The sequence below is a fragment of the Pipistrellus hanaki genome (genome assembly GCF_964339955.1).
Source record: "Pipistrellus hanaki genome assembly, chromosome: 18".
Classification (NCBI taxonomy): Eukaryota; Metazoa; Chordata; class Mammalia; order Chiroptera; family Vespertilionidae; genus Pipistrellus; species Pipistrellus hanaki.
In genome coordinates, this window is record NC_140520.1 from 34,480,087 (window position 1) to 34,494,565 (window position 14,479).

Below are 14,479 nucleotides of genomic sequence, written 5' to 3' on the forward strand. Positions count from 1 at the left end.
TCCTTTGCACAGAAGGACAGATACAGAGGGTCTTGCCTAAGAAAAATATAGCAAAAACAAAAGCAAAAACATATTTGGAGACGACTCTGGTCTGACCATGAGCCTACTGGAAATAATAGTACAAAGGTTGCCATGGGGCTCTCCTGGCCATCCTCACCCCAGGGAAGGGGTATTGTGAAGACCCAAGGTCCCATGTGCTATGGCCCAACACCATTACTCTGACACTCCCCTTCCACTCTCAGCCCCTTGTGTTTTAATTTATTTATTTTAATTGAGGTAACATCTACAATAATAAGATCATATATGCTAATTAGACTAGACAGCTGAACAACCTTCTGTACAAAGCCAGGGCTGCAAGGGCCGAGCCCCATGCATGAATTTCATGCATCTGGCCTCTAGTTGGTTAATAACATTAAATAATTTCAGGTGTACAATGTTATAATTCTTCACCTTTACCCATTTCACCCTTCTCGTACCCCCTTCCCCTCTGGTAACCACCATTCTGTGGTCTGTATCTGTGGGTTTATTTTTGTGTTGTTTCGTTTGTTATATTTTAATTTTAAACAAAAAGGCATCCAATTGAATGGAAAAATATTTGCAAATGATATTTATGTTCAGGGGTTAATATCCAAAAAAATATATAAAAAAACCACATATAATTCAACAACAACAAAAAACAAACAATTCAATTAAAAAATGGGCAGAGAACCTGAATAGACCTTTTTTCAAGGAATACATACAGATGGTCAATGGGCATGTAAAAAGATGCTCAACATCACAAATTATTAGAAAAATATAAATCAAAACCACAATAGGATACTACTTCACACCTGTTAGAATGGCTATTATCAATAGGACAAGTGTTGGTGAGAATGTGGAGAAAAAGGAACCCTTGTGCATTGTTGGTGGGATTGCAAATTGGTGCAGCCACTATAAAAACAATTTGGAGGTTCCTAAAAAAAATTAAGAATATAGCCTTAGCTGGTTTGGCTCAATGGATGGACCATTAGCCTGTGGACTGAAAGGTTTGCAGGTTCAATTCCTGCCAAGGGCACATGCCTGGGTTGAGGGCTTGATCCCCAGTAGGGGGCATGCAAGAGACAGCCAATCAATGATTATCACCATTGATGTTTCTGACTCTCCCTCTCCCTTCCTCAATAAAATATTTTTATATAAAAAATTAAGAACATTTATCATATGTCCCAGCAATTTCACTTCTTGGTATTTATCTGAAGAATATGAGAACACTAACTTGAAAAGATATATAAACTCCTATGTTCATTGCAGCATTATTGATAATAGGCAAGATATGGAAACAACCTAAGTGTCCATCAGTAGACAAAAGCACAAAGAAGAGGTGGTATATATATCCAATGGAATATTACTCAGCCATAAAAAATAATAAATATTTCCATTTGCAACAACAAAGGGAGCTAGATTAACTCTACTTTATTGTTTCCGACACCCTAGCCAGATCCCTTCAGTGGCCTCTTTTATGTGGGTATTATGCTAAGTAAAATAAGTCAGACAGAAAAGCCATATGATGTCACTCATATGTGGAATAAAACAAAAAAGTAAGAAACAAACAAACAAAATAAAACCTCATACTCTTGTTTTGACTCATCAGCCTTGGCCTCCATTCTAGTTTTCATAAATGCCAGCCATGCTCTCTCTTAAGGGTCTTTCTATCTTCTGGTCTTGGGGATCCCTTTTTCCCAGACGCTGCATGGCTCACTCTACTTCATTGGGTTTCTGTTCCAAGATCACCTCATCAGAAAGTGTTCTCTAATCACCGTATCCAAAGTTGGACCCCTTCTCCTCAACATATCATTCGCTAGTCTTTCACTGGGCTGATCTTTTTTAATAGAACCTATAAACACCTGGCAGACATTTATTTGCTTATTTATTATCAAGAATATAACTCTATAAAGGAAAGGCGTTGCTTTGTCCACTGCTGATTACCTAGTGTTTTGAAGTGTGTCCAGCACACACTTGACCCTCAATCAATACTTGTTCTTGTGTGACTTTTAAAGCATCAATCCAAATGCCTATTAACCCACATATTGTTCTCACAGAAGCACTTTGAGTTTTTCTCAAAGGAGGTTAATTAGTCCACTAGTTGACAAGTGAGTCATTGGGGATGAGAACATCAATTTTTTTGAACAAGATAGATCTGCTGAAAAAGGTCCTGGTGCACCTCCCTACAAAACCATTGTCTGAATGAGATCACTAGTTACCTTGTGAAGGAGAACTGTGGGCCCCACCCCATCCACAGCTGCTCTGATCTGAGATGGGACTCTGGGATGAAGGAAAGTAAGGTGGGGCGTGATGTGTGTGTGTGTGTGTGTGTGTGTGTGTGTGTGTGTGTGTATCCTTTATACAACCACCATGGCCCCTTGCTAGATCTTGGGCTTTCTCTTTCACATAAATTTAGGAACTGAAGCCAGTTTTGAATAATTCACTAGCTGGCAGGTTGGGTGGCCATGTGCATGCTCAGGTGGACTTGGGGGTGATGGGAGAGAAGTGGCTACAGGAAAGGCATGAAGACAAATAAAACCAGCGGACCAGCAGGAGACTTCTCAGCAGAGCTAACAGGCATGGAAAATCCAGGACTAAATCAATGGAGGAGTGGCAAGATGAATCTGAAGGCCAGTTGCATTGACCAGTGTTCCCAGGTGAAGTGACTGCATAGGAATTGAGGTGAAGAGGGAAGATCCTTGGACTGTACTAAGCTCCTGGGTGGAATGAACAAAGCCATCCTGGAAAATACTTCAAAACCTACTCTATTTACTCAATTCCTCCTACCTCTCTATTATCAAGAGTTGAGTGAGGCTCCAGGAAAAAAAAAATCCTGTTATATGTGGGAGGGAGTAACTGTGAACCTTATCACCTACTCATTCTAAAGTTTAGCTAGAGTTTTTTTCCCCCAGTGGCAATACCCCAGAACTATTCTAGACAGAATCACTCAGTGGCAGATAGTATTTTCCAAAGATGGCCTCAATAATTGCCAAGCTCGAACAAGCTCTTCTTTAAAATTCACCTTGACCATACTCCCTTTGAGTTGTGGGGTCTTTTCCCTCTCTCCTTGAACTTGGGTGGATCCTCTGCACTTGCATTTGAAAATTAGTGTGCCAGATGCCAGGATGCTTCAGTGCCCTTCCCCTTCAGATTTTATCTTCTGCTTAGATTTTCCTAGCTCTTTCCTTTCTCAGTCTCAGATAGAGACACTCACCTCAAACAGAGGTGCTTTTCTTTTTCTCTTTTAAATTTTATTTTTTATTATTTTATATATTTTTTATTGAGTTCAGAGAGGAAGGGAGAAGGAGAGAGAGATATAAACATCAATGATGAGAGAGAATCACTGATTAGCTGCCTCCTGCACACTCCACACTAGGGATTGAGCCCACAACCCAAGCATGTGCCCTCGACCAGAATCAAACCCGGGACCTTTAAGTCCGCAGGCCGATGCTCTATCCACTGAGTCAAACTGGCCAGGTGAGCTGCTTTTCTTGAAGTTGTGCAAAAACTTTGGCTGGGGCAAATTTAATATGGTGTTGTTTTTTTTTTTCGTTTTTTTTTTTTTTTTCTGGTCACTGAAGGCAAGAATTTCAAGTCCCACTCCCAGATCCTATAGGAGACATGATAGTTAACAGAGATGGTGAAGTTATCTAATAAAAAGGTGTTGTCTTCAAAAAGGTGTTCCTCTAAAATGGTACCCATCCCAACCATGAGATAGAAACTGCCCTTTGATGGTCTATAACTGTACATTTCCTTTGAGGGTCATGAACTCAGATGACCTGAAAGCCTTTCAGGCCAGAAAGAGAAACCTTTGTCCTTCACCTCCCACCTTCACCTATTTCTAGACCTTTTCTTATGACAATGCCTTGGTCATCAGGAAGCATGGGGATCTCAAAGTAGAGGAGCTTGGGGCTAGGGCTGGGACTGGGCTGGATGTGGGAGATTCAGAGTCACAGCTAGTTCAGAGGTCTAATGTCTCCTAAAGCCTGGGACCCAGGCTGGAGGCAATCCTTTGCTGCAGGGTAGTCTGTCAGGGCTAGCATAACAAGGTACCACTGACTGGGTGACTTACACAGCAGACATTTATCTTCTCACAGTTCTGGAGACCGAAAGTCCAAGATCACTGTATCAGTTGGTTTGATGCCTACGGAGGCCTCACTCCTTGGCTTCATTCTCTCCGTGTCATCCCATGGCTGTTTTCTCTCTGTGTGTGCATTTCTGGTGTTGCTCCTTCTTCTTATAAGGACCCCAGGCATATTAAATTAGGGCCCTATTCCACTGACTTCATTTAACCTTAACCATATCTTTAAAGGCCCTATCTCCAAATAGTCATATTTTGAGAAATTGGAGTTAGAACTTCAACCAATACAGTGGTGCGAGGTGAATCCCTGGACAGTCACTGGCAATGTGGATCCTGGAGAATGTCCAGTGTCCTTTAGGGAATGTCTTCTTAGGCCCATTTTGCCCAGACCAAAGCCAGGGCATGCAATAAGGGGAGAGGGAAGGGAGAGAGTGTAGAAAGTTGTTCCAATGTTTTCTGTCCTCCCAATGTGACAGCTGCCCAGGTGCCCCTGGAAAGTGGAACGGAGTCTCACAGGAGCTACGAGGACCATAGCTGGCACCAGCTGTGTCCTGGGCCATCATGTGCCTGGGAAGTGGGGTTCCTCATGATCCCACATCAGTTTATCTCCTCCCTCACGGCAGACCCTACACAAGGGGGTTCTCTGTCTGTAGAGTGTCTTCATCAGCACAGACATCCTTCTTTCTCCCTGCAAGGAGATCGGAAAAAAGGTTACCCCTCTAATGTTTAGAATCTTAGTAACCTTGGTTTGGCCCAAGATCACCTCAGTCAAAAAACCCCAAACCCACAACTCCATCCTCCCCCTACCCCCGTTTTATCAAGACCATGGAAAAGGAGATGCTTCAAAGACAAGTAGTTCTTCCTACTGTTTAGCCTCCCTCTGCAACTATGCCAGGCATTTAACTGTAAAAAGTATAATTAAGTGGCCAGAAGACCACATGGCAGAGCCAGAGCCAGCACTGTACTTCCTGTGAGGATGTTGGGTTCTTTCTGTCCTCCTAGGTGGCCAAAGCCACTCTTTCCTGAGCCTTGAGTGAGAGAAGGTTGATTAGGGAGGGATGGCCAAGGGGTTTGGGGGTAATGAAAATGTCCTAAAATTGATTGTGGTGATGGATAACACAACTCTGTGAATACAATAAAAGCCACTGAATTGTATGCACTTTAAATGGGTGAATTGTATGGTATGTGAATTATATTTCAATAAAGCTGTTCAAACAAAAAGCTGCTCTTTCCCCGGCTTCTACATAAATTCTGGGGACTGCCTGGGACAGACAGGGCCCCTGGATGGAGTTTGACCTCGCTGCTTTCCCCCATCCCTAGGGAAAGAACATACAAAAGCCAGTTCTCTGCTCCAGCTCTACGCTAAGTGACTCCGGTCTCATGCCTCCTTCTCCTTGCTGACTGCTCTCTCCACCGTGGGCCAGCAAGCCCACACAGCCTGGATGCACATAACCAGGGAGCCACAGGGGCAGGGCATTAGGGGCAAAGGCAGGGCTGATGGGTGTAGAGTTCAGAACCTGGCTGAACTCTGAGGTTCCCCTTTCTTCTCCTTGACAAAGAGGCACTAGCAGCTTCCAGCCAGACAAGCACTTTGCTCAGAGAATATTTCCTAGGCAACAAGGGGTTGGGATATGACTAAACTTTTGTTCAACAAACCTTTATTGATACAGCTATGTAACAGAAACTATTGCTAAATGCCCAGTGGTGACTCAGCATTTGCCTTTAAAGGGCTAAGAATTTAGTGGGAGAGTAAGTGCAATCAGTGCTGTGAATGGGGTAAACGATGGGCGTTAAAAGCAGAACATTAGCCAGCCAGTGTGGCTCAGTGTTGAGCTTCGACCTATGAACCAGAAGGTCACAGTTGAATTCCCGGTCAGGGCATGTGCCCAGGTTTTGGGATTGATCCCTATTGTGGGGAGTGCAGGGGCAGCCAATCAGTGATTCTCTTTCATGATTGATGTTTCTATCTCTTTCTCTCCCCACCCCCTCTTGAAATATAGTAAAATATAGATCTTATAGGACATAATCCAATGAAGGGGTTGAGTGGGAAATCATGGAAAGTGTGGTCCAGACAGGGAAAATGGAATATGCAAAGGCCCAAAGATGTATGTAAGAAAATAGTTCACTTGAAGAATTACAAAAGGAACTTCAATTCTGACTGGAGGCCAGAATGCAAGATGGAGAGGGCCAAGAGATGAGGTGGGAGTGGTACGGAGGGCAGACAATCCAAAGACAAATAGGAAGAGATCTAATTCTGCCCATCTTCCCAGTAGGCTTAGCTCCCCACCCACCTACAGCATGCGCATAACTCCCACCTGAGCAGGGGCCCCGGTACCAGGCAGAGAGACCAGCCAGGATCAGAAGCAGCAAGACGGGCACCGCCACCAGGAACACATCCTTGTAGGAGGCCTTCCCTGGGGCAGGACATGGAGGGGGCAGGGTCAGAAGTGGACTTGATGCTTCACTATCCCACACCAACCCTTGGCCCGTGGTGTACCTGTCTCATGATAGCAGCTCTCCCAGGGGGTGACTATGGTCGAATTCCAGCTGACGGGGTTGGAGACAATGCAGGAAAAGGCCATGCCCTTGTCTTCTGGTCCCAGCGAAACCCTCAACACCTGACCATCCGTGAAGAGGCCATCTGGCTCGATACCAAAGTCAATGGACCCCTCCAGGCGCCAGCTATAGGTTATGTCACTGATGTTGGGGACCCAGCAGGACAGGAATGCTTGGCAGGTCTTGGGGGGCTGAGATACAGCAATGAACACTTGAACCATGGGCCTGGGTACTGCATCTGAGCAAAAATAGTAGAGCAGGTCTGGGTTACCGGGGTGCTGGACAGGGCCCCCACCTTGGCTCTGGGATCCATGCCGGGGTAGATAACACCTCTGTTGAGTCCACTCTTGCTCCAATACCTTGTCTGGCTTCCCATTGACCACAGGACCAAAGCTGAATTCCTAAGTGTGGGATTCAAAATCTTCCATGAAATGGTTGATGTCCATCTCTCCTGCTGGTCCTCCCCACCGCTCCTACATCATTTCCAGCTCTCTCAAGCATGTCATGCTCTTCCATGCTTTCATGTGTCTCAGCAGTGCACACACACACCTTTATCTTCTTGGCCCCCTGGAAAACAGTGGGCCCAGTGTGGACACCTTGCCTGCTGCCCTGACCATGAAGCCTTCCCTAATACTCCAGGTGTGCGGCTGAGCTTTCCAAGCCCCCTGCCTGTCTCCTGTCATAGCACTTTCCCCATGACAGATCAACCAGAGAGACAGTGAGCATTTACCACATCAGGCAAAACACAGCACAACAGTAGCAGCAGCAACCCATCATACACATGCCTGGACTTTTTGATGTTAGAGTTTGGTGAGGAAGACAAATACTAACAAGTGGTTATAAATGGTTAAGAAAATAATTGCAATGGCGAAAATAGGGCCATGAAGGGGCTCTGTCTTGTTATCTTGGTGCTCAGCTACCTGGGCCATTGAACAAACTGGTGTCCTGACTCCCCTTTCCTACGTAGGTTGGTGAGAAAATCCCGGGTCTCCCTAGCTCTGGAGGCCAGCGGGAGAGCATTCTGGTGACAAGGAGAGGACTCCGTGTCTGACAGCGTTCCGAAGTCAAGCAGAGTAAAACCTCCTGAATGGCAGCCCCATGTGTTGGGATTTGGAATATGAAAAAAGAAAACAAAATGCTGGGCACACTAATAGTATAAACAAAGATGACAGGGGAGATATTTATTCTCCTTAGGAGGACAAGCTGCTTCCAAACACGATGAGCACATTGACACTTCTGGTAACTGATCTGCTAATTCGAATCCTTCTTTATCTATTGTCAGAGCGGAGCTCCTGAGGACGGCTGTTTGGCAGCTTGGTGCAATTAGTTCTAATCACGCTCTGCATTTGGAAGCAATAAAACAGCAATTTCCTTACAATTTGTAATTCGGATGCTGAGAACAAGGCATTCTGAGCCTGGCGGTGTGGGTGCTGCATGTGTTCTCACACTCAGTGTCCTCATTCCCCATGTGCTACAGCTGAGATTCAACAAGGGAGACGCTCCGGGGCTGCCTGTGTAGGTTACTCACTGCACAAGGGCACTGGCCAGGGGGTAACGGGGGAAGGTGGGGGTGCTGAAACCCAGCCAGCACTCTGTTTGCCGAACTGTACTCCTGGCTCAGGGCTGCATGCATTCAGAAGGACACCTGTCTAACTGCTTATCAGCACCCTGAGTGGCAGCCAGTTAGCTATCTCAGGGAGGGGAGGAGTGTCTCTGTCCCAATTTGCTACTGCCATTCTCTCCCTCATTGTTTCCCTCTTCCTAGCTGTCACCCCTACTCTCCATTCCTGAATTTGAAACTTTTCCTCCCCTCCATCTACCAACTTTCAAGGTTTTACTAAAATTGTGCTTTGGGGTCTTTCACATATCATTTCCAAGCCGCTAGGTATCTAATTGAGAGCTGGAAGGCCATTGCTTTTTCTTGACTGACCAGCAGAAATATAGTAAAGGTGGTAGAGGTGGAGGTGATAGTGGAGGTGTGGAGGTAGAGGTAGAAATAGTACTAGTGGTAGAAGTAATGGTGGAGGTAGAGGTGGCAGTGAAGACGATGGGGATAATGGAGATAGAAGTGGAGGAGATAGTGGAGTGGTGAAGGTAGAGATAGAGATAGTGATAATGATAGAAATGATGGTGGAGGTGGAGGTGGTGATAGTGGTAGGGTAATGAAGGAGGAAGATGGTGAAGGTGGAGGTAGTGATAGTGGTAGAAGTGATGGTGGAGGTGAAGGTGAAGGTGATAGTGGGGGTTGTGGAGATAGAGGTGGAGGTAGTAGTGAAAGTGGTGGAGGTGGAGGTAGAGATAGCGATAGTGGTAGAAATGATGATGGAGGTGGAGATGGTAGTGGTGGTGGAGGTATTGGAGGTAGAGATGGAGGTGGTGATAGGGTGATGAAGGAGGAAGTAGTGAAGGTGGAGGTGGTGATGGTGGAGGTACATGTGGAGGTAGAGTTAGTGGTAGAAGTGATGGTGGAGGTAGAGGCGGTGATAGTGGTAGGGTAATGAAGGAGGAAGGTGGTGATGGTGGATGTGGAGGTAGTGATAGTGGTAGAAGTTATGGTAGAAGTAGTTGTGATGGAGGTGGAGGTGAAGTTGCTGGAAAGAAAGACCCTTCCTGTCCCCAGTGAATTCAGACACCTGAGCAGAGGCGCTGAACGAGGCTGCATAAATGACCCTGCACTTGGAGCAGAGGTCTGCCTGGCTGAGCCCGGCCAACCTGCAGAATTTCGAGAAATAAAATAATTGTCTTTAGCCAATAAGGTTGGGGATGGTATGTGTTGCAGCAATGAATGACTGAAAGAACCCATGAATATTCTATATAGTAAAGATCTCTAAATGCATCTGGAATAACTTTTAAAAATAGAAAATAAAAATCCTGTACTTCTAACTTCAGTTGGATTATAAATTTTAATAAAAACATAGTGCCCTAGTTTAATTGGCAACATGTTTCCTTTTCAGGGGCACATAAATTAATGGCATGTCTTAATCGGATACCTGTGAACTGGTGAGGCACAGGCCAACTTCTGTCCCAGATGTTTTCCCAAGCGCCACTGCACCTCACTGTCCTGAGCATCTGTGTGGTAACATCGCAATGCCCGCTTGACTAACGAGACAGTGAATGTCGGAGCTAAGCCTTGTGTCCAAGACCACGGAGTCCAGAAAGTGCCTCCCTGGGGCTCAGACTAGGACCGTAGAGCGGGGCTGCTCCTGATTGGAGCTCACCTGGGCGACCCTGAGGGGTTTCCTTAGATGCGGCTGCAGGAGACTCTGAATCAGCCACGGAGTCAGAGGCCCGTGGTTTCTGAAACCCAGTTCTCCAGCTCCCAGGACTCCAAATGCCCTTCGAGGACTTTGTGAGGGAAGGTGGGCAGAGAGCCGGGCACACTCACCATACACCTTGAGCTGCAGGATCTGGGTCCAGATCCGGCCTCCAGTGTCCACGAGCAGCACTGAGAAGTTGCCGCTGTCTCCGGGCTCCAGCGGCCCGAGCTGCAGGCTCAGGTTGCGGTGCAGCTGTGTGCGGCCCAGGAAGCGGGAGTGGTACCGCGTCTCCAGGGCGCCCCGGAAAGACGTGGCCAGGAGCTCCTCCGAGGGCCAGAGGGACCGCCAGATGGCCTCTCGGACGTGGAAGCCGGGGTGGCACTCTGCCGCCAGCAGCACCGAGCCCCCCACCTGGCCCTGCACTTGGGCACCAGTAGTGGCGACAGGAAGTGGTGCTGCAGGAACAACACAGCCACGTCACTCCGCCTGCCCCAGGCTCCTCAGTCTCCCCTGCACGCAGCACGGAGCACATTGGGACTCCTCTACCCCGCTCCCTCCACTCAGGTTGAGAATGCGCGGTCCCAGGGGCTGGGAATAAAATTAAGAAAAAGAATTCATACCTGTGCTCACGGAGCTCAGAGAGGAAGCCAAGCAATTAACATGTATTAAAATACAGCAATTAACATATAGTGAGCCAAGTGCCATCATGGGAAAAGGGCCACTCTGGGAGAACACAGGCAGCCTGATAGTGTAACCTCACCTGGTCTGGAGGGGTTCAGGGAAATTGAGGCCAAAGGAGAAGTGGGATTTGCCAGGCCAAGCAGAGGGCTGCCTGGCACGGGATGGGAAGCCTCACAGGCCAAGGGGACAGCCTGTCGGAAGGCCTGGAGGGTGTGAGCATGCATGTGCACGGTGGGAGGGTGGGGAAGCAGGGGAGGGCTGAAGGTAGTTCTCTGCAGGGGGAGTAAGAACTGTGCTGCAGCCGAAACCGGTTTGGCTCAGTGGATAGAGCGTAGGCCTGCGGGACTGAAGGGTACCAGGTTCGATTCCGGTCAAGGGCATGTACATTGGTTGCAGGCACATCCCCAGTGGGGGTGGTGCAGGAGGCAGCTGGTCGATGATTCTCTCTCATCGATGTTTCTAACTCTCTATCCCTCTCTCTAAAAAAATGTATAAATAAATAAATACATAAATAAATAAATAAAATCAATAAAATATATATTAAAAAAAGAAAAAAAGAATTGTGCTCCAGGGTTGCGATGTAGAAACCCAGTGAGTTTTACAGAGAGAACCAGATTGTGCAGGGCCCTGAAAGTGACATTGACACTTGGGCTTTATTCTTCGAGCCATGAGGGCCCTAGAATAGGTTTTACTAGTCAGTAAGAATAACAGGATCGGAGGCCTGCTAGAAAGATCACTCCAGCAGTGGGCAGAGGAGGCCTGTAGGTGGGCAAACCTGAGGCGCTTCTGTGAATCCAGGGGTGGGGAACACTCGGTCCTTGGGCCCTATAAGGCCCACAAAGTCATTGGCTCTGGCCCTGCAATTGCATTAGGGTGAGTTCATTCAATGTTTGACCCATCAAGTGGCTAATTTTTAAGTTGATCATTTGTATGGCCCTCGGATGATGTTATAAATATCCAAATGGCTCTTGGCAGAGAGAGGCTACCCACCCCTGCTTAATCCAAAGGTGAGTGATGGAAGTTTGTATTGAGGGGGAGCGGGGAGAGGCGGGGAGAGGTGCAGGAAGTGAGAGATAAAGAAGCGTCATCAGCGGGATCTGGTAGTAGACTGGGTCTGTGAAGCGAAGGGGGAAGGAGGCAAGGATGGCTCCCGGGCCCTGGGAACCCACAAGGTGCCAGGTCTCTGCGGTGCAGAGCAGGAGGAGCCACAGAACGGGAGGGTGGAAGGTGCTGAGGGCTGCCGGAACGTGCTGAGTGTGAGGCACGTGGCCGGTGCCTCTGCTTGAAGTGCGCCCTGCCTCCTCCACTGGCTCATTGCTGCTCATCCTTGAAGCATCAGGGTTCCCTAATCCCCCATCCATCCCTGCAGGCTCCACACTCATTCTCCGTGTGCCCTCAGCAGCCTGGGATCCTTGCTATGAATTGGCCTCATTTCTGTGGTGATCCCCAGGCTCTGAGTCAGTGTCTCCCGCTGGCCTGTGAGTTCCTCTTTCCGTCTCTGCGCTCCCCGTGCCCACGCGGCTCAGGAGGAGGATGTAGAAACTCAGGAAGTTTTACAGAACGGATGGCAGGATCTGTGGATGTACCTCGTGCCTGGCACAGTGGTGGGCGCAGGCGGGCAGGGCAGAATGGGAGGACAGGCGGGACACACCCAGGTGCTGGGAGTGCGGTGAAGGAGGCGTGTTCTGAATGGCCACTCAACCAGCTCCTGGCCACTCCAGCCCCTCACGCGCCTCACTGCCCTCCCTGGCACAAATCCCTTCCGGCTTGGTTGGCGGTGACTTCCGGGGGATGCAGAGTAGAGACAGGACGGAGAGGAGAGATGGCAATGGTGGCAGGCAGGACTCCTGAGCCAGTGCGAGCTCCAGCAATCACGCTCCTCTCCGGGCTCCCCCTGTCCCCTCCGCAAAGCCAGGGGTGCACACATACGTTGCACTCACCTCGTTTACCATCAAGAGGCTTTTGGCAAAATGATTTTTGTCTCCCAAAAGCAAGGGTTTGAAAGATTTTTCAACCAAACAGACTTCCTTTTTTTGAGGCATTCCCTTCCCATGTTTAGAAATGGTGACATCCGTAGAGATTGGAGCTCTCTAGGTTGGAGACTCTGGAGGGACCCTGGACAAAGTCACCTCAAAGCCACTGTGAGTCTGAGGCGGACAAAGGTGTCTCTGTCTTTGCCACACCCCCGGACGCCCGTGCCCTGGCCTTGAGGTCCTGAGCTGCGTCACACTGAGCTCGTCTCATCCACAGGAGGGAAGTCGGGCACCAGACAGACTAGAGCCGTGGTCAGCAAACTGCGGCTTGAGAGCCACATGCGGCTCTTTGGCCCCTTGAGTGTGGCTCTTCCCAAAATACCACGGCCTGGGCGAGTCTATTTTGAAGAAGTGGCGTTAGAAGAAGTTGAAGTTTTAAAAAAATTTGGCTCTCTAAAGAAATGTCAATCGTTGTGCTGTTGCTAGTTGGCTCTGTTGACTAATGAGTTTGCCAACCACTGGCCTAGAGGAATTGCCTGGGGCAGAAGAGACCCAACAGGCAGGCATCCCACACCAGATGATCCGCCCTCCAGGCCCACGTGTGCTGCCTTAAACTTGCTCTCGCCTCTCATCCCTACTCAGTATCCCGTACACATGCCTCGGGACAGGCCCTGGCTTCCCACGGGCTGAGGAACTGCATCCTCAGATGGAAAGATCCTTCCTTGCCCTGCCCTGCCCTCCCCTGAGCTCCTCAGGCTGTATTTAGAATTCTCATGTGTTAACACTGCCAGACCCCCACCATTCTCACAGCCAGCTCTTTCCAAACCACTGGTGCCTCCAGCCTCCGTCTCAACAGCCCTGGGCCGCAGCGCAGCTCGAGTCTCCTGGATGTGGGTTCTCCTGGGGCCGCTGCCTCCTTCCACCCAGGACCCTGCATCTCTGCGCCTCGGCCTGGTTTTAAAGGCTGCCCCCAAACTTGCATCCGAATTCCCCACCACCTCCCGGTGCCTGAGTTCTTCCTGGGGGTTGGGGGACCCTGCGCAGACATCTGGCGAGGGGCGGCAGGAGGGGTCAGCTCTTTGAGGACAGGCCACTCGCCCGCCCCACTCACCTGCCCAGAGAAGGGGAAGCCACAGGGACCACGCCGCCATCCTCCTCCGGAAAGCCGGGGCAGCGCCCCTGGCAGCCGGCAGCCAGGACATCCTCTACCCGGGGCGGGGAGGCCTTGAATGGGGACAGGCCTCGTGGCTGCATGGAAGCACAGCTGTGATCCTTCTGGAAAGCCCCATGTGCAGAAGGAGGAATCGCCACTCAAAACAAGACGCCCCGAAAGTGAAAACATGGGAGGAAAGTGGAAGTTGGCTGTGAGCCTGGCCGGGCTCTTCCAGGGCCGCTTCTGGTAAGTCAGTGTTCTTCATGGCCTGTGGCTGGATAAGCCCCGCACAAGCCCGCATCCTATCCTCCCACCTCCCTCAGGAGGCCCGAGTGGGCACCAGGGAAGGTGAGGAGCCAGGGAAAGAATCCCTTAAGGCTGAGGTGGGTAAGGACGAGGAGGGGCCTGGGGCCACCATCCAGGGGCCTGGAATGCCGGGGTGGCATCAGACCCTTGTTCTGGAGGCCAGCGGCCTTCACCCTGTGGCACACGAGGCCGCAGAGGGAGTCCAGGGCAGCAGGGCTGCGAGGGGCGTGGGAACCGGAGGTCAAACAGGCTCCCCGCTCTGGCGGTTCTGGGGCTGGTGGTCAAGGGAAGGTTCTGAACAGCTCCTGGTGGAGGGAGGGCTGGGGCCCCTCAGCGCAGAGAGGGCAGAGCAGGGGTCCTGACAGAGCTGCCGGCTCTGGGCCGAGGCCAAAGGAAGGCAGTCATGGTGACGCCATTGCCAAGTCCGTCACCCACGCAGCAAGGATTGGCTGAG

At 49.5% G+C, this 14,479-nt stretch overlaps 1 protein-coding gene across 2 annotated transcripts; it reads right to left on the reverse strand.

Annotated features, from left to right (window-relative positions):
* Positions 1-3,247: 3,247 nt before the first annotated feature.
* Positions 3,248-13,866, reverse strand: SLAMF8 (SLAM family member 8). 2 transcript variants are annotated; one of them, XM_084865926.1, is made up of 6 exons: positions 13,678-13,866; positions 10,041-10,367; positions 7,015-7,056; positions 6,597-6,893; positions 6,415-6,513; positions 3,248-4,787 (listed from the first exon to the last, which is right to left on the reverse strand). In XM_084865926.1, the coding sequence occupies exons 1-6, from the start codon at positions 13,766-13,768 to the stop codon at positions 4,726-4,728; spliced, it is 918 nt and encodes a 305-aa protein (XP_084722052.1). In that variant the 5' UTR covers positions 13,769-13,866; the 3' UTR covers positions 3,248-4,725. The 2 variants fall into 2 exon arrangements, with proteins under 2 accessions (XP_084722052.1, XP_084722053.1); XM_084865927.1 differs by lacking the exon at positions 7,015-7,056.
* Positions 13,867-14,479: the final 613 nt, after the last annotated feature.

Coding starts and splice junctions, on each gene's coding strand:
- SLAMF8 (XM_084865926.1), bottom strand. CDS start 13,768: ATGTCCTGGCTGCCGGCTGCCAGGGGCGCTGCCCCGGCTTTCCGGAGG. Junction 10,368..13,677: donor GCTTCCCCTTCTCTGGGCAG/GTGAGTGGGGCG, acceptor TTGTTCCTGCAG/CACCACTTCCTGTCGCCACT. Junction 6,514..6,596: donor GAGCTGCTATCATGAGACAG/GTACACCACGGG, acceptor GTCCTGCCCCAG/GGAAGGCCTCCTACAAGGAT.